The sequence below is a fragment of the Coptis chinensis genome, chromosome 3 (genome assembly GCF_015680905.1).
Source record: "Coptis chinensis isolate HL-2020 chromosome 3, ASM1568090v1, whole genome shotgun sequence".
Lineage (NCBI taxonomy): Eukaryota > Viridiplantae > Streptophyta > Magnoliopsida > Ranunculales > Ranunculaceae > Coptis > Coptis chinensis.
The window spans coordinates 12,302,720-12,324,337 of record NC_141458.1 but is presented as its reverse complement, the minus strand read 5'-3'; the positions used below and the strand labels follow the sequence as shown (position 1 = coordinate 12,324,337).

Sequence of the window (21,618 nt, the reverse complement as noted above, 5' to 3'; positions counted from 1 at the left end):
ATGACTATATGAGTGTTGTCTTGATCAACAAGACAGAAACTTCTTCAATGGCAGTCGGAAAGATTCATAACGTAGCATATATATATATATGGAACTTGTCCTACGTTCCATTGTCTGCATATTTCTTGCCTATATATATATATAAAAATGTGAAAGTTGAATAACAGTGTTTTGGTCTAGTCTCAGGAGTAATTTAGTAATTCTCAGTTTTTTTCTTTTTGAGAAATAAAATAATAATTTAATATTTATAATTTTTTTTAAAAAACTCAATGGAACCCACGTGGATACCATATGCACAATAGCTAGTATTTCTCACGCACATTATAATTTATATACCCGTCAACAAATTAAAGTTGAGAAGGGAAAAAACAAATATAAATTTGCCGTACCGGTACTCCAAAATTCAGTCAAAGAGGAACTCCAGGTGCTAGTTGGTGACGCGTTTTTGTTTTTCAAATATAATATTGTTGAATAAGTAACCCTCAAAATCATAGAACTGCGTAAGTACACATTTGTCTCCATACTTGTCTAAATTCTGCACTATATGTCTAGATATGTTGCTAGAGTACACATTCCTCATGTATAGTGTACATAGCAAAGCAAGAAAAAGGGTAGTGCGTGGTTGTCTTGAAGATACTTGGAAGGACTCGCACATAGAGAAGATCCTTAGTGATTCCCTTGCTCACATACTTTAAAGATTGTTACACATACTTCACCATCGATTTTGTCTATGGTCTCAAAATTGTGACTGTAGTCAGTCATAAGCTAAGTACATCTTTGTCTTCACATAAGTTCTCACAAGTCACAACAGAATATACTCCTATTTGATTACAGGACGTAATATAACCGATTCATTACTTACAATAAACCTTATGGCCAGCTTGCGAAAAATCTGCAAGCATAGAGGAATCTAAAGAGTCGTAATATCCCGATTGTGCCTAAGGCGTTTTACTTCGTCTATGCAAATGTTGTCCTTTTTTTCGATAAAGATGCAAATGTTGTCTTCATCATTGATCAACAAGACATATTCTTCAACTCTAGTCGGAAAGATCCATAAAATAACATAGAATTTCTCCAAGTACAACTTTGTCTTCAGTCTTCAAGTTTCTTTTCTAATTAATTCTACACACAAATAAGCTATCAACTGACCACACTTTTCCTTAATTGATTGAATACCATTGATATACTAAATGTATAAATAATAGAAACATGAAATGAACAGTTTTTTAGTTACAACATGTACTCTACACTTCATCTATTATTATATTATAATAATATTGCGCGGCAATACCAAAAAGATCTAGCTGAAATCTAAGTAACCTTCTTGTTTCCAAATGAAAATATAATTGTAACACACACAGGCACACTTCAACATCGGTTATTCCACAAGAAATATTTTCTTTCATTCTAGTCGGAAAGATCCACAAACATATAGCTACTTTATTCTACACTATGACAGCTAAAACTCTCTTTTATAACTGAACCAAAATCTTCAACATCACAATATGATTTTCTAGTAGTTCATTACTAGTTTTGTGCAACATGGAACATTAATTTTCGCAATTTTTTTTTTTGGACTGATTAAAATGTAACGTGATTTTAACAGACTTTAGGTTGGTTTGATTTTTCAAGATTGACTTCAAGAGAAAAGTTAACTTTCTCCATCAATGATGACTTGAAAGCACAGAGCCACAGAGGAAATCTAAGTCATTCCCTCGTTTTTTCAATATGCTTTTACATCGATTCATTGGATTGTGTCTGTGGTGAAATGTATGTACTTTACTCAGTAAGTATATAAGCAATTCTTCCACAACATTCTGAAAGATCCATAAGAATACATAGACCTTCTCACCTTCTACAACTTTGTCTTCACATTGCTAGAGGAAATCTAAGTTACACTCTTGCCCAATTAGTTTTGTCCTGACAATACTTGAAAGAACTTGGAAAGCATAGCCCTTGTTCCATTCCTTGTTCCAACTGTATATAGTAGTAACTCACATGATTTTCCTTCAGTATTTGTGTTACCTTCACGATCAAGACGCTATAAACTCCTCAGGTCTACAATTTCGAAGAAGTACAAAATTGTGTATGGCATTCCAATCATTCAATGAGCTCTTACAATCGACGACTACACTTTTCTCAATTGAACCCCAACCTTCGAAATCAAAATATTATTCAAAAATATATAATTCTGTAAAATTATATTTTAGCCACATGGCACATTTCTTAATTAAACTCCAGATATGTACTTTTTTGTCGAACTGTGTTCTTCGAATGGGTGTGATTCTGTATATATTCTGTACTAATTTCTGTGTTCTTCGCAAGTTGTGTCCCTATCAATTAACCAGTGTTTTAAAAAACGCTAGGCGGTAGTCGGGTGGTGGGAGAGCGCATAGACCTTTTAGGCAGTGCCTAGACGGGCTAGACGCTAGGCAGTTTTTTTTTCCTAATATATATAGTAATACACACATATACTACAAAAAATGAATAAAATCATTTACCATAACTCAAAAAATAAACACAAACAAAGATATTTATTACAAAAATGCGTAATAGTTGAGGAATATTGACTTCATATAAAAACATACTTTTTGTTATAGTGGCATATAATTTACATTAGACTTAAGTCTTTTAAACTCATTCAAATCTTAAGCCTACACGGGTCTTTATTTTTCTACATTTAATCATTCAAAAAAAAAAAAAAAAACTTGACTAGACCGCCTAGCCCTACCTAGTCGGTCCACCAATTTTTTAAATGATTAGGGCCTAGGCGAGTCGGTTGGACACCGCCTAACGCCTAGAGACCGCCTAGACCGATTTTTAGAAAAGTGCAGTTGACACAACTACACAAAATTAGAAACAAGCTATTATTTCAACTTCACAAAGAAAAATAATAAATTCCAGAGAAAGATATATAACCATTTTTCTTGAATAAACTCGAACGGCTATACTGCGGCCAAAAGCAGCTCAGTTTTCTTCTTCCCCCCAAGCATTTGAATTTCAATTAAGAATCTCAATCAATATCTTTGGTCCCTTGTTTTAGAAGCATTTGAATTTTAAGTGTATCGGGTCTCAGTTACAGAGTAAGTTTTATTATTTTAGTTTTCTTCTCCTTCACTCTCTGTTGGCTCTAAGGGTCTGGAGGAGGGTTTTAACTCCGTCAATCCGTTCTTCCATCCCCCCTCTTTTATTTTTTTGTAATTAAGGTAAGTTTGTTGTGGGGAAAGATATGGATAAAGATATTAATGTGCTGGTCAGACGTGAAACTTCTTATCCAAGATCTTTGTCTACACCGTCTAAGATTGAACAGCTCCAAGCTGAAATGCAACAACTTTTTTGTTCTAAAGAGAAAAGGGTAGTGAATATTAAGCAAAAAAATCCAGTGGAAGGGGAAGATCACTCGCTTTCTTTAGTGGGGAAACTTATTGGAGAAAGAGTGTTGGATGTCCAAGTGATTGCTGAAGAGCTACATCGCTGCTGGCAAACTAGAAAAGGTACAAAAGTGGTTCTTCTTACCAGGGGGTTCTACAAGTTCATTTTTGAAGACCTGGAGGAATATAACCAAGTTAGAAAGAATGGACCTTGGTTGGTTCAGGGGCTTGTTATTGTGCTAAGGAAATGGGTAAGAGCAGAAGAACTAGAAGGAAATCCGGCTTTTGATTTTGTAAAGTTTTTGGTGCAAATATATGGGATCCCAGCTGATAGATTGAATGAGGAGAATGTAGAAAAGGTGGGACAAGGTTTGGGCAAGGTCAAGTATACATAGACGTGACTTGCTCGGATGAATTCAAAGTTCCGGTGGAAAGAGTCAGGATTAAGATGGATATAAAGAAGAGACTGAGTAAAGGTATAGAATTGAGAACAGAAGAAGGGGAAGTTTTTCCGGTGACTTTCAAGTATGAAAAGTTAGATATTTTCTGTTATTTCTGTGGTAGGATTGGTCATGATGTGAACTTCTGTCTGCAAAAGGAGAAGTATCGAGCTAGTATGCTGAGGTGTGGTGGTTCCCCTCGAGATGTTAAACATACTTTCTCCTTTATGATGAGGGCTACTATTTTCTTTAATGGAGTAGTGAACTCTAACCCTACATCGGTTTCCTTCTCTAGAACACCGCAGAAACCTAGATTTGACCAGATTCCGGCTAGGGATAAATATACTTTCAGAGAAGAAGGTTCTGGTCTGGGGGGGGGGGGTTCCTTGGTACACCCCCTAAGAAAAAGTATGAGTCTAAGGATACAGAAGGCAGTCCAGGTGGTTCAGAGGCTGAGGACCTTCTTGAGCCAAAACAGTTGAGTCTGGATGGGTTGGGGTCAGGGTCTGCAGGACAGGAGGGTGTGGCTAGTCTAGTTGGTAGTAGGTTGGACATAAGTGGATGCTTGGGCTTGAGACCTTCTGGGTCGGAGCTAGCTCTGGTGGATTCTAGTAGAGGGGGTAGGAGTGATGTTGGTTCGTTTGGGCCTGAGGGAGAGGTCCGAGTTGACAGCCCAGTCCAAGTGGTAATCCCTCTGGGCCGAAAGGATATGGAGATGGAATGGCAAAATGGGTCGAGCTGTAGAACGGTCACCCATTTTCAAGCCCAAGTGTTCCAAAGGTTTGCTGATGGACCTGGGTTAGATAGTGGTTCCCTTGATCCAAGGCCGTCCCTGAGTTTTCAATGGCCATGTGCAAACGGCGAAATGTGGCCCTTTTCCAGTCTTCCATCAACACAAATTGGATCATCGAAATATTTCCCTTATCACATTTTTGGCTGCAAAATCATCAATGAAGCTTTCAAAGTTAATTTTATTTAAAAATTCATTTTCAATAAATATTAACGCTAGCCCATTTAGACTTTCTTGTGACATAGTCAATCTAAGGTATGATTTCAATAATTTTAATTTTAAAAAACTTCTTTCTGTATACGCGACAGTAATGGGAACAATCAACAAAATTCTATAAGTTATGAATGCATTAGGAAAACAATCATGTTGTTTCAAGAAATCAAGTTAGGTGAATAATATTAGACTAGATTACTTTGGAATTAAATTGAGTTATTGAAATAATATTTAAGAAAGGAAAAATTGATTTTAATTTCTAACTTACTTGAAAAATAATCAAAATTTAGGTGAATAAGTAATTGAGATTGATCGAAGTGAAAATTAATACGGATCCACAATTGTAAAGAAAGAAATTATTGAGAATGAGAGGATACTAGATGGTTATAAGGTGAATGAGGGTTTTTTTTTTTACTAATTCTTTTTATATTTGAGTAATTGAGGACAACTCAAGCAATTAATTGGAGTGATTTTCCAAAATAAAACGTTATTAATTAGGAAGAGAGAGATCTAGTCATTGAGAAGATCTCCTAATCTATTATATCTATTGTTATTTTCTTTTTTTATTAACATAATTAATGAGGAAAGAGAATATGAGAGAATCGACTCTTTACTGTGAAATTTTTGGTTTTTTGGGTTTTTCATTGGTTTGGACTTTTGATTTGCGAAATAAGCTTTTTCCACTAAAACTATTTGTTTGGGCCTTATATATTGGGGGCCATGTGCGGTCGCCCACATGGCAACTGCTCAGGGCCGAGCCTGCCTTGATCGAGCCTTGGTGGTATGGGGACCCAATACTTGTATGGGTTTGGGTTTGGTTGTGGAGGCGTCACATGGTCAAGAAGGCAACAGTTTGAACCAAGCATCCACAGCTGTATCTGGAGAGATAGGGGATGCGATGGTCTGGGGTAGTGAACCTGAGAAGGTAGGCTTTATAGCTCCTGTGGATTCCTTTTTGGGAACATGCATGAGAGTTCTTTATGGAAGAGAATCCTAGGCTGCTGGTGACTCCAAGTTCCAAAGCTCCTACTCCTATTCTTGAGAATTTGGTGGCAGAAGGGTATGGGTCGCTTTTACTCCCCCCATGTACAACTCATGCTAGTTTCAGTTTCTTAGGTCAAGCCTACGAGTGGGAGGGGGTTTAAAACGCTGGCTTCTCGGGGTCAAAAAAAAAAATAGGGGGCTTATAAAGGTTTTAGGAAGTGGCAAGAAGTTACGGTGGGTTCTAAGAGGAAGTTGGCTGCTAGTCCTCTTTCAGTAGAAGTAGATATGGATGATGATGGAAGCAACAAGAGTTTCAGGAAGGCTGAAATTTTTTCAAAGAAAGCAAAAAGAGAAGCAGACAATATGCGCGCAAAAGGGTTGGGACACTTACTGATCCCTGAAGATGCTCCCATAATTTCGGTGTCAAGTGACTCAATGGAGTCCACAGAACCATCTTTCTCCAACCATTCTATATATGGATTCAAGTGTCTCGTCTGAGGTTTCAGGGAGAGATATTCCAGAAGAAGAGATACCATCAGATGCGTTTACTGAAGAAGAAGAGCCTTATGAGGATTCTGACCAAGAAGCTGTGTTGTTTAACTGTCATGAGGAGATGTCGGTTGGGAATGTGCCGGTGGATTTGTTTCAAGGAAACCAAGTAGGGACTGGGTATGAATCAGAAGATAGTATCTCTCAACCGGTGCTACTGGGTATGGGAGGCTCGTCTGGGAAAGGCAGTGGACAGCTCAAGTCCAATATAAAAACCAGAGGGAACAGCTCAAAGGACCCAAGGGGGTCGAACAGTGGGAATTGTGGTGATAAGAGCACAAGTGTCAGTGCTGGGTCTGGTAGCAGTGGAGGTCTGTGTGGTCCTCCTCCAGGGTTCACGGTGGCTGTCCCCAAACAGCCGCCTCGACAGATATGATACATGCCTGGAATTGCTGGGGAATGGGTTCCTCCACGGCAGTTCATAATATAAAGGATCTAGTCCGTCAACACCAACCGGACATCTTATGCTTGTCAGAAACAAAAGTAAAGGAGGATAAGATAAGTTAGGGAAGGCCCTTAAGTATGCTAATATGTTTTGTGTTCCTGCTGTGGGCCTTCGAGGAGGGCTAGCTATTCTATGGAGGGCTGGAATTAACCTGGAGGTGCTGGGAGCCACGACCAACCAAATCTCAGGTAAACTTATTAATTATCATAGTACAAATCCATGGTACTTTACTTTTGTTTATGGTGAACCTAATGCTAGCATGAGACATCGTTTTTGGACTGAACTGAGAGAATGTGCCCCCTATATACCAGGGCCGTGGTTAGTTTTTGGAGACTTTAATGCTATTAGAACGTTGGACGAGAAAATAGGGGGAAGGTCAACCTTTTCGAAATGCATGATGGATTTTAATTCTGTGATTGATGATCTTGGGTTAGTGGACTTAGGATATAAAGGACCCAAATTCACCTGGAACAACAATAGGAAAACAAAAGATAATATTTTAGAAAGACTTGATCGTGCTATGGCTTCACATGACTGGATTGATTTATTCCCTAATATGCTAGTTAAACATGTGGTTAATGCTACTTCTGATCAATTATCTCTGTTAATTAGTCTTAAAGTTTCTAAGGAACATGCGGATAGACCTTTTCGTTTCTATAACATGTGGTTGAAAGATGAGTCTTGTAAACCTGAGATAGATAAAGCTTGGAACTCTATAACTCATGATCTGCCTGATTGGAATGTGATTCTTAAGTTAAATAAGACCGCCCAAAGTCTTAAGACCTGGAATAAGAAGGTTTTCGAGAACATTTCCTCTAATATCAAGCATACTCAAAAAGAGCTAGATAAGGTGCTCCAAAAGCCTTTTAATCCGGCTAATCATGAAAGAGCTAAGATGTTAAAAAAGGAGCTCTTTGATTGGTATGAGAAAGAAGAGGTTTTTTGGAAATAGAAATCTAGTCAACACTGGATTAAAGAAGATGGTAGGAACACTAAGTTCTTTCATCTTTCTACGGTGTATCGTAGAAGGAAAAATAACATTGATAAGATTAAGGATGATAATGGGGTATGGCAAGAAGGTAGGAATAATGTAGGAGTAGCGGTGAATGCTTATTTTGATAATATTTTTGATTCTGTTCACCCTAGAATAATGAGCATATTCTTGATTTATTTAAGCCTTGTATTACGGATAGGGAGAATCAGATTCTTACTGATTGTCCTTCTGATGATGATATTTGGCATGTTGTTAAAAAGCTTGGGTCCCTAAAATCCCCTGGACCTGATGGGTTCCAAGGTATCTTTTATCAACAATGTTGGGATGTGGTAGGTAAGAGTATTATAGATTGTGTCAAGGATTTTTTTATAAACGGTAAGATGAACCCTAGATTAAATGAAACTTTTCTCACCCTCATCCCTAAGATTTCTAATCCGGACCAAGTTTCTAAGTTTAGGCCTATTAGTTTATGCAATTTTTGTTATAAGATTATTGCTAAGATTCTTGCTATTAGGCTTAAGGCTAACATAAATAAGATTGTCTCCCCGTTTCAAGGGGCTTTTATAAAAGAGAGAAGCATAGGGGATAATATTGGCTTGGCTTGTGAGATTTTTAGCTCTATGAAAAAAATGAAAAAGAAAAAAAGGTTTGTGGCTCTGAAGATGGATATGTCTAAAGCATATGATAGGGTGGAATGGTCCTTTATTGATAATATTTTTCACAAACTAGGTTTTAATAAAAAAAAATGGAGATTGCTTATCTCCGAATGTTTATCTCGGATCTCTCTTTTAAAGTTTTGCTTAATGGTGCCCCCTTGAGTCATTACGCCTAGTCGGGCCTCAGGGGGGAGACCCTCTCTCCCTCTATTTGTTTATTCTTGTTTCCGAGGCCTTATCTAGGATGATAGTATATGCGGAACACTCTAAGGAAGTTCATGGCATAAAGATCAGAAGGGATGCACCTGCTATTACTCACTTACTTTATGCAGATGATTTGATTTTGTTTACTAAAGCGGATTTAGTGGAGAGTGGTAAGCTTAAAAATATCTTAGATGAGTACTGCAATATCTCTGGTCAGATGATAAATTATGATAAATCTAGTATTTTTTGTAGTAAAAATATGCATAAAAAGCACAAAAACATTTTAAAAAGGTTTTGGAAAATGAGATTTTTTTACTATCGGGATAAATACCTTGGAGTTCCTATAATTGTTTCTAGGAAAAAGAGTGAGGATTTTGATTATCTGGTGGATAAAGTTCACGGTAAAATTAAAGGGTGGAGGGCTAAAGTTTTGTCTCTAGCTGGTAGAACAACTCTGATACAGGCTATGGTCCAAGCCACCCCCCTCTTTGCTATGTCTACTTATCTTCTCCCAAGTTCCACTGGGTATGCAGGACCTTCTGGTGGCATGGTACAGAAGATAGTAAAAGCATCCACACCATTGGGTGGGATTGCATATGCAAACCTAAAGCTAGTGGTGGCTTAGGCTTGAGAAAAGCTAAAGATATGAATCAAGCCATACTAGCTAAGCTTTCTTGGAAAGCACTCACTGACAAAAAATCGATATGGGCAAGAACCTTCAGGGCCATATATGGCAAGAACTGGTTTGATATTAAACAGAACCCCCCTCCAGACGCCTCTTGGTTTTGGAAAGGGGTTCACAGAGTGGGGAAGAAAGTCCTGGAGGGATGTATTTGGAGCATTGGTAAGGGTAAGGAAGTGTTGGTTATGAGCCAGCCTTGGCTCAGTATTAACAAACATCCTGTCCTTATAAATGACCTTATGCCTTTGTGACAAGATCTTCAAAATCTCAAGGTGAAGGATCTTATGTTGACAGATGGTAGTGGATGGGATGCAAATAGGATTGATCACCTATTTCCATCCACTGTTGGGAATCTTATTAAGCAGGTCATGATTAGACCCCTCGTGGCAGGGGAAGATGCGATTCGATGGATGGATACCAGAAATGGTAGTCTGTCTGTTAAGTCTACCTATCACAGAATGGTAGGGTTTGGGGACATGGAGCAATCATCGTCTTTTAATACAAATACTATTAAAGATATTTGGAAAGCTCCGGTCTCAGCCAATATTATTCTCTTCTTGTGGAAGTTGTATAAGGGCATCCTCCCAACGGGAGACTTGCTAAGGAACAAAGGGATTAAAGGAGAGTTCTCCTGTCCATTGTGATGGATGGAGCTAGAGGACCCTCTGCATCTTTTCTTCAAGTGTGATTGGTCCAAGTCTGTCTAGTTAGCCTCGAACTTGGGGGGCAACCTAGACGAGATGGGAAATTACACTATAAGAGATTGGGTTGATCTTTTCCTACAGTGGATTAAGGAACCGATCCGGGTATTGCTGAAAAAGGTATTCTGGCTATCATTATGCTCCAAGGCATATGGGAGGCTAGGAACAAGGCTAAGTTTGAAGGCTTAGCTGCAAGTAGAGAAGGTTTGCTCAGAAGAACAGCAGCTCACTGGTGGAGATGCCTTGAAGCCTTTGGAGAATCACGGGGGAGTAGGGAATAAGGTTCCCACACAAGACAAAATAGGATGAATACTTGTATGTCCTTATAATTGAATCTTTTCCTATAATTGAACTTGATACTATATAATAAAGGTGTGTATTTTGCTTTTGATAGGGGGACGGGGAGATGGGGGCATTTGGAGCTCTAGCTTGGGATAACGAAGGTACTCTCATAGGAGCAGCTACAAGAAGGTTCAAAGCAGTAGATGCGGAGGAGGGAGAGATGGTGGCCTTGGAGGTGGCAACGAAGTTAGCTCGCAGCACCGGAGAGTACTCCATTTTGTTTGAGAGGGATAGTCTATTAGCTATTCATAATGTAGTATCTCCCTTGGAGAATAACTCTCACAACTGGAAATTAGAATCTCTTAAGCTGTCAATAGAGGATCTGTGTAGACCTCTTAAGTTTTGTAAATATGGTTGGATTAACAGGCGGTATAATGGCGACGCGCACGAACTGGCACATTGGGTTTTCCATGGTCAGGACGTAAGTCTACTGCCAAAATACCTATTGGATAGGAGGAATGTACAGTTAATGTTCTAATATTAAGATCTGTTGTTAGCGGAAAAAAAAATAAAATAAAAATAATAAAAATAAAAATAATAAACTTCCACAGGAACGCAAGCTCACAAGACACTCACATGGACATGGACTAAAGCAACCGTTATAGGCTCACTGTGCTCCAGCCTCCATGGATTACCATTGAAGATTTGAAGTAACAGTTATAAGTCAGATTACCAAAAAAAGAAGAGTTTTATAACTCAGGACAAATCTAATAAGCACATTAGTGTTAGCTCATGTAGGGTTACACTGCACTTATAACTCAAGAGCCTTTAGACAGAAATACCGTTAGAGTTTAGACATCTTGTTCAGTTAACGGACTTACAATATAATTTCAGAGACTAGCTAGTTTGTCCACTAATTTCAGTATGCTAACACTTGCTAAGAATTAAGAAAAGAGTCTCTAGTCTCTCACTAAACCTCAAAATAGGGTCAAGGGGAAAGTAAACCATGAGCAAAAAATAAATCTTGTTTTTGCTTTAACACAGACTTGTTGCTATAGCCTATAGTCTCAATCTAATTGGACGTTATAAGCACTACGTCTGTTCCATCTCCGGCACATCAACTCCCGCATATCGACTCCCGCATTGGGGCAATTATGACAATCAATGTAATTGTATACCAGTATAGTGAATAGCATGTGATGGAAACATGGAACAATTCAGATTCTTTTTTTTTTCCCACTAAACCCATACTTACCTTTCTTAGAACTTAAAAGGAACAATATTGAGATTCTGCATACACTTCGGAAGAGGACCCATCCCTTACTTGTGGTTAGCCCATCTGGCCAGGTCGTGGGACTCCCCATTAAAGATCCTACAAATCCATCTAAACTTACAAAATGATAACTCCAGAAAAGTAGTCCTACAGATTGAATCCCTAACTTGCTGAAGGTTTTAGTGACATTCAGCATTGATGTTAGAAAGAGCTTTTATTACTTCCTGACAATCTCCTTCGAAAGTATAAGCTGCTCCTCCCAATTTCAGTGCTAGTTGTACGCCACCTCTGCAGCGAGTATCTCTGCTTCTTCTGGGCTCCTAGCTTTGAAACTCCTCTCTGCTGCTCCTAATGTTTTGCCGTCATGATCCCAAGTAATTGCTCCCGCCCCAACTTTTTTTGTCTCTCTGTTATAAGAAGCATCAAATTTAACATGGGCAGATAATGGATTACTGACAGGAAACATCCCATCAAAATTTGAGTTGTCCGTATGATTATAAACTGAGGATGAGGAAGAAGCTATATCTCCTAGCTCCTTAAACACATTGTTATATTTAAGAGCGAGGGTATTACTTCTCCTTATAACCCTTGTCCTGTTCATAGTAGACTCTTCAAATTTGATGTCATTCCTATCTTCTCACAAAGCATGCAATAAAGTTAAGGCTAGATTCCCCCTTTCAACTTCTTCTTCCTTCTTACTGCTTGCCCATATAATGAACTCCTTCAACCAAGATCTGATGTCATTACATGACATCTTGTCCACCCTGATTCCCAAACCAACAAACCATAGGCTTTTTGCCCAATTGCATTCAAAGAAGAGGTGCATTGGCTCTTCCATTTCTTTTTCACAGTAGGGACAAGAGAAGTCTCCTACCACGTGTTTCCTCTCAAGACTATCTCCAGTGGTCAGACCAAAATTATAGGTCTTCCATAGAAACATTTAAATGTTTGCTGGGAGTTTTAGTCTCCATAGTTTTCTGATGATGTTGATATCAAAACTTGAGGCATGTTCATTCATGATTTTTGGCACAGAAAATTGTAAGCTGATTTTACAGTGATCTTCCCACTTTTGCTATGCATCCAGATAAGTTTATCTGCCTTTGCATATTTTGGTCTGATTACCATATTCACAATTTGATTACCAATGTAAGGGAGAAGGTGGTTAAAGATCAGATCAGTATTCCATCCCTCCCCATCATCAGTAAACAAATCCTTAACCTCCATGCCTTCCAAATATGCACTATAGTAACCCAAGTCTTTTATACATTTTGGTAGTCCATTACAGACCAACCATGGATCATCAGTAACCTTAGTATCCATGCCATTTCCAATAGACTTAAGAAGCCCATTTTTTTTTGGGAGTAAGTTCTATGTACCCCCTTCCAAAGCCAAGAAGCATATGGAGGGGGATCCTCTTTTTGATCAATCCAGTTTGTCCCATATATGCTAGAGAACACTCTGGTCCAAATGGATTGAGGTTCCCTTACAGCTTTCCAAACTAGTTTTGAGAGCATAGCTAGATTCATGTCATGTGTTTTCCTGAACCCTAAACCACCCCAAATTTTTGGGGTACAGATGTGATCCCACCCAATGGTGTGAACACTAGAAGAGTCTGTGGTACCATTCCACTAGAAATCTCTGCATACTTTATCTATCTTGTCACATGTTGAAATGAGTAACATGTAAGTAGACATAGCATACAAAGGGTAGTTTGTGCCACAGCTTATATCATCACTGTTCTTCCAGCTTGAGAAAGAACTTCTTCCTGCCTTTAACCTTATTGTTAACCTTGTCCACCAAATATTCAAAGTCATCTCTCTTCTTCCAAGAAAGAACAATAGGGACCCCTAAATATTTGTCTTTGCTATCAAAGGTTCTCATTTTCCAAAATCTCTTCAAAATCATCTTATGTCTATTGTGAACATTCTTACTGCAGAAAATACTAGATTTCTCATAGTTTATCTTATGGTCAGAAGCTTCACAATAATCACTCAGAATCCTTTTGAGATTACCACCCTCATTAAGATTAGCTTTGGTGAAAATAATCAAATCATCTGCATAAAGCAAATGTGTGATAGATGGAGAATTCCTTCTGACCTTGATGCCATGAATCTCTTCATTGGCCTCAGCTTTAGCTATCATTCTTGATAGAGCTTCAGAGGCAATAATAAAAAGGTATGGGGACAATGGATCCCCCTGCCTTAAACCTCTAGCAGGGGTGAAACTATTCAAGGGGGAGCCATTTAGTAACACTTTAAAAGACATAGTAGTGAGGCATTGAAGAATGAGGGTTCTCCATTTCTCACATAATCCAAGTCTTTCAAAAATATTGTTAATGAAAGACCACTACACCCTCTCATAAGTTTTGTTCATTTAACTCATTTAAAGGTGATAACAGTTAGTACCTAAAGAAAGAAGTCGAGGTCTATAAGAGTCAATTATTCAGGCCCATTTAAGGTGATAACAGTTGTACATAAAGAAAGAACTCAAAGTCCAGGTCTCATGGATTCAATTATTCAGGCCCATTTTAGCAAGTCCCTCCTTCGAACTGGGCATAGCTGGACCTCTCCCTAGTTGGGCCTTATTCGATCTTTATCCCAAGCCGAAAAACGGAAAGCAAAAGTTCGCTGATAAAAAGCCTGATACACATCAAAGGTGTTTTTTTTTCCATCTCCCTTAAGATTCAATGCAACATGCAGAAAGCATATATATAAATCACTAACTTTATCTTCTGTACATTATCTAAGGTAATCATTGAGTAACTTGTTACATACTGAATCGAATTTACTTAAGGGTGGAATTTGAGCCGAGGGCTCAGAGCTCGGCTTGGCTCGTTTAAGTTCGGCTCGAGCTCGCTCGTTTACTATATGAACCGAGCTCGAGCTCAAATTAAAGCTCGTGTAACAAATGAGCTTGATGAAACTCGGCTCGTTTAGCTCAAATAGCATATTTATAGTGTAAAATGACCAAGCGGCTCGGGCTCGGCTTGGGCTTGGCTCGTTTAAGCTCAGCTCGAGCTCGCTCGTTTAACTATATGAGCTGAGCTCGAGCTCAATTTAAAGCTCGTGTAATTAGTGAGTCGAACTTGAGCATGGTAAAGCTCGGCTTGTTTAGCTTGAATTCCACCCTTAAATTTACTCCACCCGGTTTCAATTCTCAACCATCAATCTACTTTTGAAGCACAAGATATCTAAGTGACATTCGGTGCTTTAACACTAAACAGCGCTAATTGGGTTTGTGATTTTGGACTAGTCTTTCAAAGTTGCCAAAAAATTGGTGCAACATGTTTTGTTTGTTTTTGAGTGGGGTCTGGAGAAAAATAAAATAAAATAGATGCCAATCCCTATCCATACTACTCCTTTAAACGAGCGTGGGCGAGCTACCTGTTTGAGCTGTCTGTCGGTTCTAACTTCTAATAGCTAATTTCCTGAAACACGTATGCAGTGTTTTTTGTGTTTTGTTTCTTTTTTTGTTTTTTTTGTTAAAATCAAAAGAGAGACCCTACACATACACCTGCGCAAGACTAATGTAATTAGCACATTGGGAATTGACACATTTATCCAATACAGTGATATAGGGGATGATATATGACATGTATCTTCTTCTTACACAATGATACATGACACGTATCGTCTACCACATCACTGTGTCGGATAAGTGCGTCAATTTTCTGTGTTAGTGTAGCAGCACTGGTAATTAGCACGGCTCATTCGGTTAGCTCCGCAGACCGAACATAATTATTGTTCTTACGGTCTTACCAAACTGATTTCTTACAGTAAAATAAAAGTCTGAGACTCTGAGTGACTGAAAAAATGGCCATCTATTCTATATTCTTTGCATAAAACAAGAAGCAAGGAACAGCTTATAAGTAATACAAATTCAACTAACAAAAAACATAAAAAACAAAAAATAAAATCAACTGCTATACAACTGTTCGAATCACAATACAAACATACCTAAGACTATCACTATAATCCACAGAAAAGGATGCCCAAATAGTAAAGCAAGTCCTCAGTGAAGAGACAATCCCAATATCAGACAACTTCATCATATAATAATACAGAAGCCACGTTGATAAAGATACTGACCTAGTGATTTTCACAAGTTACCAACGTTTTTTTCTCTTGTTTTTCAGTTCTTTTCTCCCAAATAGGATCCGAACTTCCGAACTTCTTTCTCTCTCTCTCCTCCCTTTTATCCCAGAGTTACTTTCCAACATCTATTATTCTATGTTCTTTTTTGTACGCTTTCTCTCTTTAATTTTTAGTTCATGGAGAGCCAAAAATACAGAATAGTCAACACTCAGAACACGGACATTTCTAACCTCACATAGTACTCCTCGGTTACCATATTTTCTTGGAGACATCAATACTTGTCACCAAGAGCATTCCCGCCTTCCTATTTAAACACAACTTCTAAGGACGTAAGTACATACACAGATACACATATACAAGCCCACATTTCTACACATTTTCTAAACAAACAATTACATTACAGTCAAGGTGCAAGTGAAACATAATGGATACTGGAGTCGCAGGAGCACTACTTCAATGTGTCTACAATGGAAGCCTATCCATGTTTGATTCGGAAATAGAACGAAGACCATACCACAAAAACTGCACTTGTGCATTCCACAACTCCAAAAAAAACAGCTCGAATATGTGTCCTCACAGAAGAAAGATAACAGTCCCAACCAAACACTTGTGGAAGGAATGCTCCTTGTCAACTGAAGGCACTCATTACTCCTCTCGATCTTCTACATGTGTCGTTGCGATGAGAAGGGCAAAGACAACACAAACCGGTTTGCGGTTTATGGGTGAAAGTGAATCCGGGAAGAGTTCATAGCTAAGATTAGCAAGGATGGTTGGAAACAATTGTATATATAGAGATTCTCTCCCACACAAATTACGGGGTACTTCTCTAGACTTCAAATGGTCTAGAGGAGTCTACCCTTTTTGTAAATTCAATACAATTTTGACATACTCATTGCCCCGAAATTCTTCTTCTTTGTTCTTTTATATTGTGAATTATGCATTATGTTCCTACAGGTACGCAGATATGAGGAAGGAATATAGTTTCTGCCCCATAAGCAAACACATAGGAAGTAGACACGTACATTCAGAAGTTCATATGTTCCCATGGCCAGTCGAAGATTTGGTTGAGCAGGTAGATAACCTTACCTCAGACTCGCTCAGATACTTCATTCCCCACCCTCTTCGAAACTGCATTAGCGAAGTTATTTGGGTCAGTAACAAGAAAAGGATCAACAGTCAAGGTGAGTCCAACTCAGTTGAGTGAATCATGAGTTGCGTAGCTACCGAGTTTGAGAGAAAACTCAGTTCAATATTCACCTAGCATTGTGTGAATGGGGATTGTTTCTATCAATTACATTTACCCAAGTGAAAACCATGTTACTAACTAGAGTGGTCCGGCCGGCGGCTCTTGCTCATGGGAGCTAAATGACAAAACAGTATTAAAACAAGAGAGAGATTCTTTAAATAATAGGATCGTCGGAAGAATCAACAAACTGCTCACAACGAAGATCATGAGGAAAAGACACTAGATACTAAAAGGCAAGAATACTTTAAATAATAGGATCGTCGGAAGAATCAAAGAACTGCTCACAACGAAGATCATGAGGAAAAGACACGAGATACTAAAAGGCAAAAGTAAGTATATAATATCATGGTGATGGTTTCAAGGTACATTTTTCGTTTCTTAGCATGTTCTAAGCAATGTTGGCATGAATTCTGTTAAACTACGGAAACAAGCAAGTTCTGCTCTTTCACGTTGATGTAGTCATGCTGAGAAACTTTTTATTGGGAAAACTGCTTAACAATGTGTAGCAACTCACATATTGGCAAACAGTCTTGGCGTAACTTACAGATTATTTGTCAATGGGGTGAGGTTGTATAGAATGGAACTCCCGAGGACATCCCTGGTATCTTGGATAGGAAGCCTAAGCATCTATGAATGGATTTCAAGACCCATCCTCTCAAATTTGTAATCTCAGTAAATCCTGAGACTCACTGGTGGGCGCCAAGATTATAAGGAGGCAATACGAAGGATGTCAATACTCTTCATTTTAAGCCAAGTCACCTTGGGTTGCGGATTCCCCCTGTCAAGAAGACCCTGTTCGACTCACTTGCAAAAGACCAAAAAGCTGCGAAAGAGCCGTACTTGGCATTCAACAAGCATATATATTTGTGATTTGGCAATGGGAAATATACCAGAGATAGGTAGGTAAAACACTTTACAATTTTAAAACATTGCACAATATAAAAAAGTTAACAATTTTTGCATCCCAACTCCCAAACTCTTCCTCTTCCTTCTAATGGATTATGATCGGTGTATTCCTCCAAAAATGTTTTAGAGTTTTTCACATTATAAGTGAATTTTTATTTACTTTTTCCTTGGTAAAATAAGGAATCATACATTACACTTTCGCTTAATGCGAAACATATTATATATCCTCACAGAACTTCCTGTTGCTTTGTCTCCCCCCACCCCTGTTTACCCCCATACGTTCTCTGCATGAAAAGCTGTGTAGAAAGAAAGAAACTGCCAATTGCTTTTAATAGCTTACCTTAAGGGGGATACCCTTTCAAACAAAATTAGGCGGGAGCATTCAAGACATGGAAACTGTAGAAATGGACCACAAGTTCCTGCAACATCCCCAGCTATTTTAGTCATTATTAGGAAGAAGTTTGTGCCGTCTCTGTATTGATTTATTACTTTGGTTTTGTGGAATTGAATGGCTAGCATGATAAGCTCTTAAAGAAATTACAGGTCGGAGAACGAGCAGAACTGTTTAAGAAAGAAAACCATAATGAGGCAGCCTCACCTAGAATGATCCATACAGTGACCAAGGCTCCTTAGCTAAGAAACTGGTGCAGCTTTCAACACAACCTCTGCAGGTGTTAAAAAAGGGCAGCTTGGCAAGTTTGGCAGCCTGACGCAAGTAGTCTAAACATAAAATGGAGTAGAAGTAAACAGTACGTAATCAACGACAAGTACTGTTATAAACATTCTGTTAGATCTCAACTGCTGCAGTTAACTGGCTACTCTATTGTGATCAAGAGAGTCTACTCACTACATTTTCTTATGAAATAGAGATGAAGTGATCTATATTATACAAGTAAGCGTGCTTAGTACACTTTTGAATTCCCACGAATCAGAGTACCATGCGAAAACAAATTTCAATGCAGAGTTTTTTCATGGTTTCAACTTTCAAAAGGAAAAAAACAGTTGCCAAGGTGTATTTTGCCAGATTTAGTAAAACTTTTTGGGCTGCAAGCTGGGGCAAGAATACTAATCAACTGTGTTTTCCTACAAAACTTTTCCAGTTCAACAGACAACAATTACTGTATAATTAACTGTTAAGGAGTTCTTACATAGCTAACTGAGTTTAAATAAATATAATGTTCAGCAAAAAATATATTATACATACCAAATGAGTCTACTAAGAAAAGGACGTGCTAATGAGACCACATAACGGCCATTTTAACTTGCATACTGCCAACGACAATCACTTGTCTCAGTGTAAGATAAAATAATAATATTTACTTGGTAATTAAATATAGTAAAAAGGACTGGGATACCAGATGACTCACCATTAAAAATAAGATTAGTAGCTGTTATATAAAGCCATAGTCAAATATTCATAAAACATCCATATATATATTTTAGAACTGATAGCCCACTTGGTTATGATATTAACTAGACTACTGAGAAATTGAGAATACAGCGGATGGTGCAACAACACCATGACTGGGGATCTGAGAAACTGCATACTAGGCTCAAAAGGTTTAAAACTCACACAATGACAAAATAACAAATACCTCGACCAATACATGTATGACTTAACAGAGTAATTACCACAATCAAGAGAAATCAGCAAGCATTTTTATCTTGACTCTATCAGCTATTAGCTCTTTTTTAAGCTTTTCCGACATACCAGATTTAAGGTTCACTATCACTTGAAGTCTTGAACCAACCACGTTTGCGCGCAGACGATGTTACTTAGTGATGTGGTCAATTCCAACATAACACAACTACTCTGAAAAATTCAAAAGCATTTATTAAGAGGCAAACCTAGTGATTGCCACTCCCTACAATGAGCTGCACAAGTAACCAACCCATTCCTTATTTCCCAAGTAGGATACCAGTTTTTTTTTCTCTCTCTTTCTCTCTTCCACTTTTATTCCTAAGTTTCATCCCTCTTTCTATTATTTTATTTTCTTCTCCCCACTACCTTTCTCTCTTTACTTTAGTCAATGAAAGCCAAAATAATGAATAGTCGCGACAACAGACTTTTCTGATTCCAAACTTAGAACTCCACGATTACATTTTCTCGAAAACATCAATATTGTCACCAAGAGCATTCGCGCCTTCCTATTTAAACACTGCCAACTTAGAAGGAACACCAACGTATACAAACATACACACATACAAACACACAAGCTCACTCCTAACACAAACAATCACACTACAGTACGTGTCCGAGTGCCAAACAATGGAAACCGGAGTTGCAGGAGCACTACTTCAATGTGTCTACAGTGGAAGCATATCAATATTTGATATGGAGATGGAACGAAGACCATACCACAAGAACTGCACTTGTGCCCTGCACAGCTCCAAAAAGAATTGCTCCAACCTATGTCCTCAAAGAAGACAGATATCCGTCCCAACCAAACAGTTCTGGAAAGAATGCTCCTTGTCACTTGAAGGCACTCATCATTCATCTCGATCTTCATCATCTGCAGTTGTGTCAAGAAGGATAGAGATAACACATCTGGGGCCATGTTGTATGGTTGAAAGTGAGTCAAGGAAGAGTTCATAGGTTTAACAGGATGGTTGGAAGATGCTGTGTAATTATAGATTTCTTCCTCCACACCAATTACTGGGTGCTTCTCTAGACTTAAAATGGTCTAAAGGATGAATGTACCCATTTTGTAAATTTCATACAATTTTAACATACACATTGCTAGTTCAATACTTCTTCACTGCTTTTTTATACTGTCATGCATCAGTTCATACAGGTCTACAGTCATGAGGAAGAAATTTTTTTTACAGCTCCTTATCCATACTGATGGTACACATTTAGGATGTCAGACAGATTTGGAGGTTCGTATGTTCCTTTAGAATTGAACATTTGATTTAGCACTTAGCAGGTAGGTCACTTTACCTCACAATTTCCTATCACTCCATCCCTTACCCCCTTCCAAGCTACGTTCGCCACATTACTTTGGTCTGTTTCAAGAAAAAGGGTCAAAGACAAGGCGAGTAGAAATCAGTTTCAGTGAAATTCAGTGAATCATGAGTTGAGTAGCTACCTGTCCTGAGTCTCAGAGCAGTAAACTCAGTTGAGTCCTCACCTAACATCTAATGCAATAGCAATGTTCTTGTCAAATAGATGCTCAACAGAATAGAAGTAATTAATGTTATGTAAACAAGAATTCCTATTGATTTGTTTTATGCAACAAACAAAATACTTTAACTAAAGACACATTATATTTACCCAAGTGAAAAAGTGATGTCACTTATTCATGCCAGCTAAAGGACAAAATGAATAGAATACAAAATTTTTGTATACAATAGGAGCATGGGAAGAATCAAGAAGATTCTCACAAGCAAGATTGTTAGGAAAACACGCTACATAGTAACAGGCAAGAAAAGGTACGACTATCATGGTGACCATTTCAAGGTCTAATTTATGTTTCTTAGCGTGTTCTAAGCAATAGTCGCTAGAGTGTTGTTCTTTCTGTTCATGAACGCAGCTGAAGTGTCGAAAGATGCAAGCTCTGGTATTTCACGTTGATAGCAAAGTTTAAAAACTTCTTCACAGGCGAGCGGTTTGTTATTTGAGAACTTGGCAGAGAGTCATCTGTTATTTGAGAACCAGTAACTGATCCAGATATTCTGTATCTTATATAGCATTAGCACTTAGAAATGAAACTGAGCTACTACGTAAGTAAAGGCATTCCTGGCCTCTTGAGCGTGAGTATACCTCCCTAAGCATCTGTCCATGAATT

General features: G+C 38.2%; 3 protein-coding genes across 13 annotated transcripts in view; 2 read left to right on the top strand and 1 right to left on the bottom strand.

Moving 5' to 3' along the window:
• The first annotated feature begins 3,229 nt into the window (after positions 1-3,229).
• Positions 3,230-3,766, top strand: LOC147507977 (uncharacterized). Its single transcript, XM_086596654.1, has one exon. It carries the CDS (start codon positions 3,230-3,232, stop codon positions 3,764-3,766), a length of 537 nt encoding a protein of 178 aa, XP_086452780.1.
• A 3,111-nt stretch (positions 3,767-6,877) lies between these two features.
• Positions 6,878-9,271, top strand: LOC147507976 (uncharacterized). Its single transcript, XM_086596653.1, has 3 exons — positions 6,878-7,729; positions 7,939-8,086; positions 8,775-9,271. Exons 1-3 carry the CDS (start codon positions 6,878-6,880, stop codon positions 9,269-9,271), a joined length of 1,497 nt encoding a protein of 498 aa, XP_086452779.1.
• A 6,126-nt stretch (positions 9,272-15,397) lies between these two features.
• The window catches only part of LOC147507974 (uncharacterized), a 32,623-nt gene continuing 26,402 nt past the window's right edge, over positions 15,398-21,618 (bottom strand). For 6 of the 11 annotated variants that reach the window (XR_015217851.1, XR_015217855.1, XR_015217858.1 and 3 more), the window contains 4 exons: positions 20,920-20,968; positions 18,429-20,836; positions 17,469-18,249; positions 15,398-16,806 (listed from right to left, as the gene is read on the bottom strand). Coding sequence is in view for 1 of the 11 variants with exons in the window: in XM_086600605.1 (XP_086456731.1) it covers positions 18,429-18,550; positions 20,190-20,343; positions 20,772-20,836; positions 20,920-20,968 (390 nt within the window). In the remaining 10 variants the exon portion in view is untranslated. The remainder of the gene's footprint in view (positions 16,807-17,468; positions 18,250-18,428; positions 20,837-20,919; positions 20,969-21,618) is intronic. The other 5 variants (XR_015217849.1, XR_015217850.1, XR_015217857.1 and 2 more) reach the window with 5 other exon arrangements.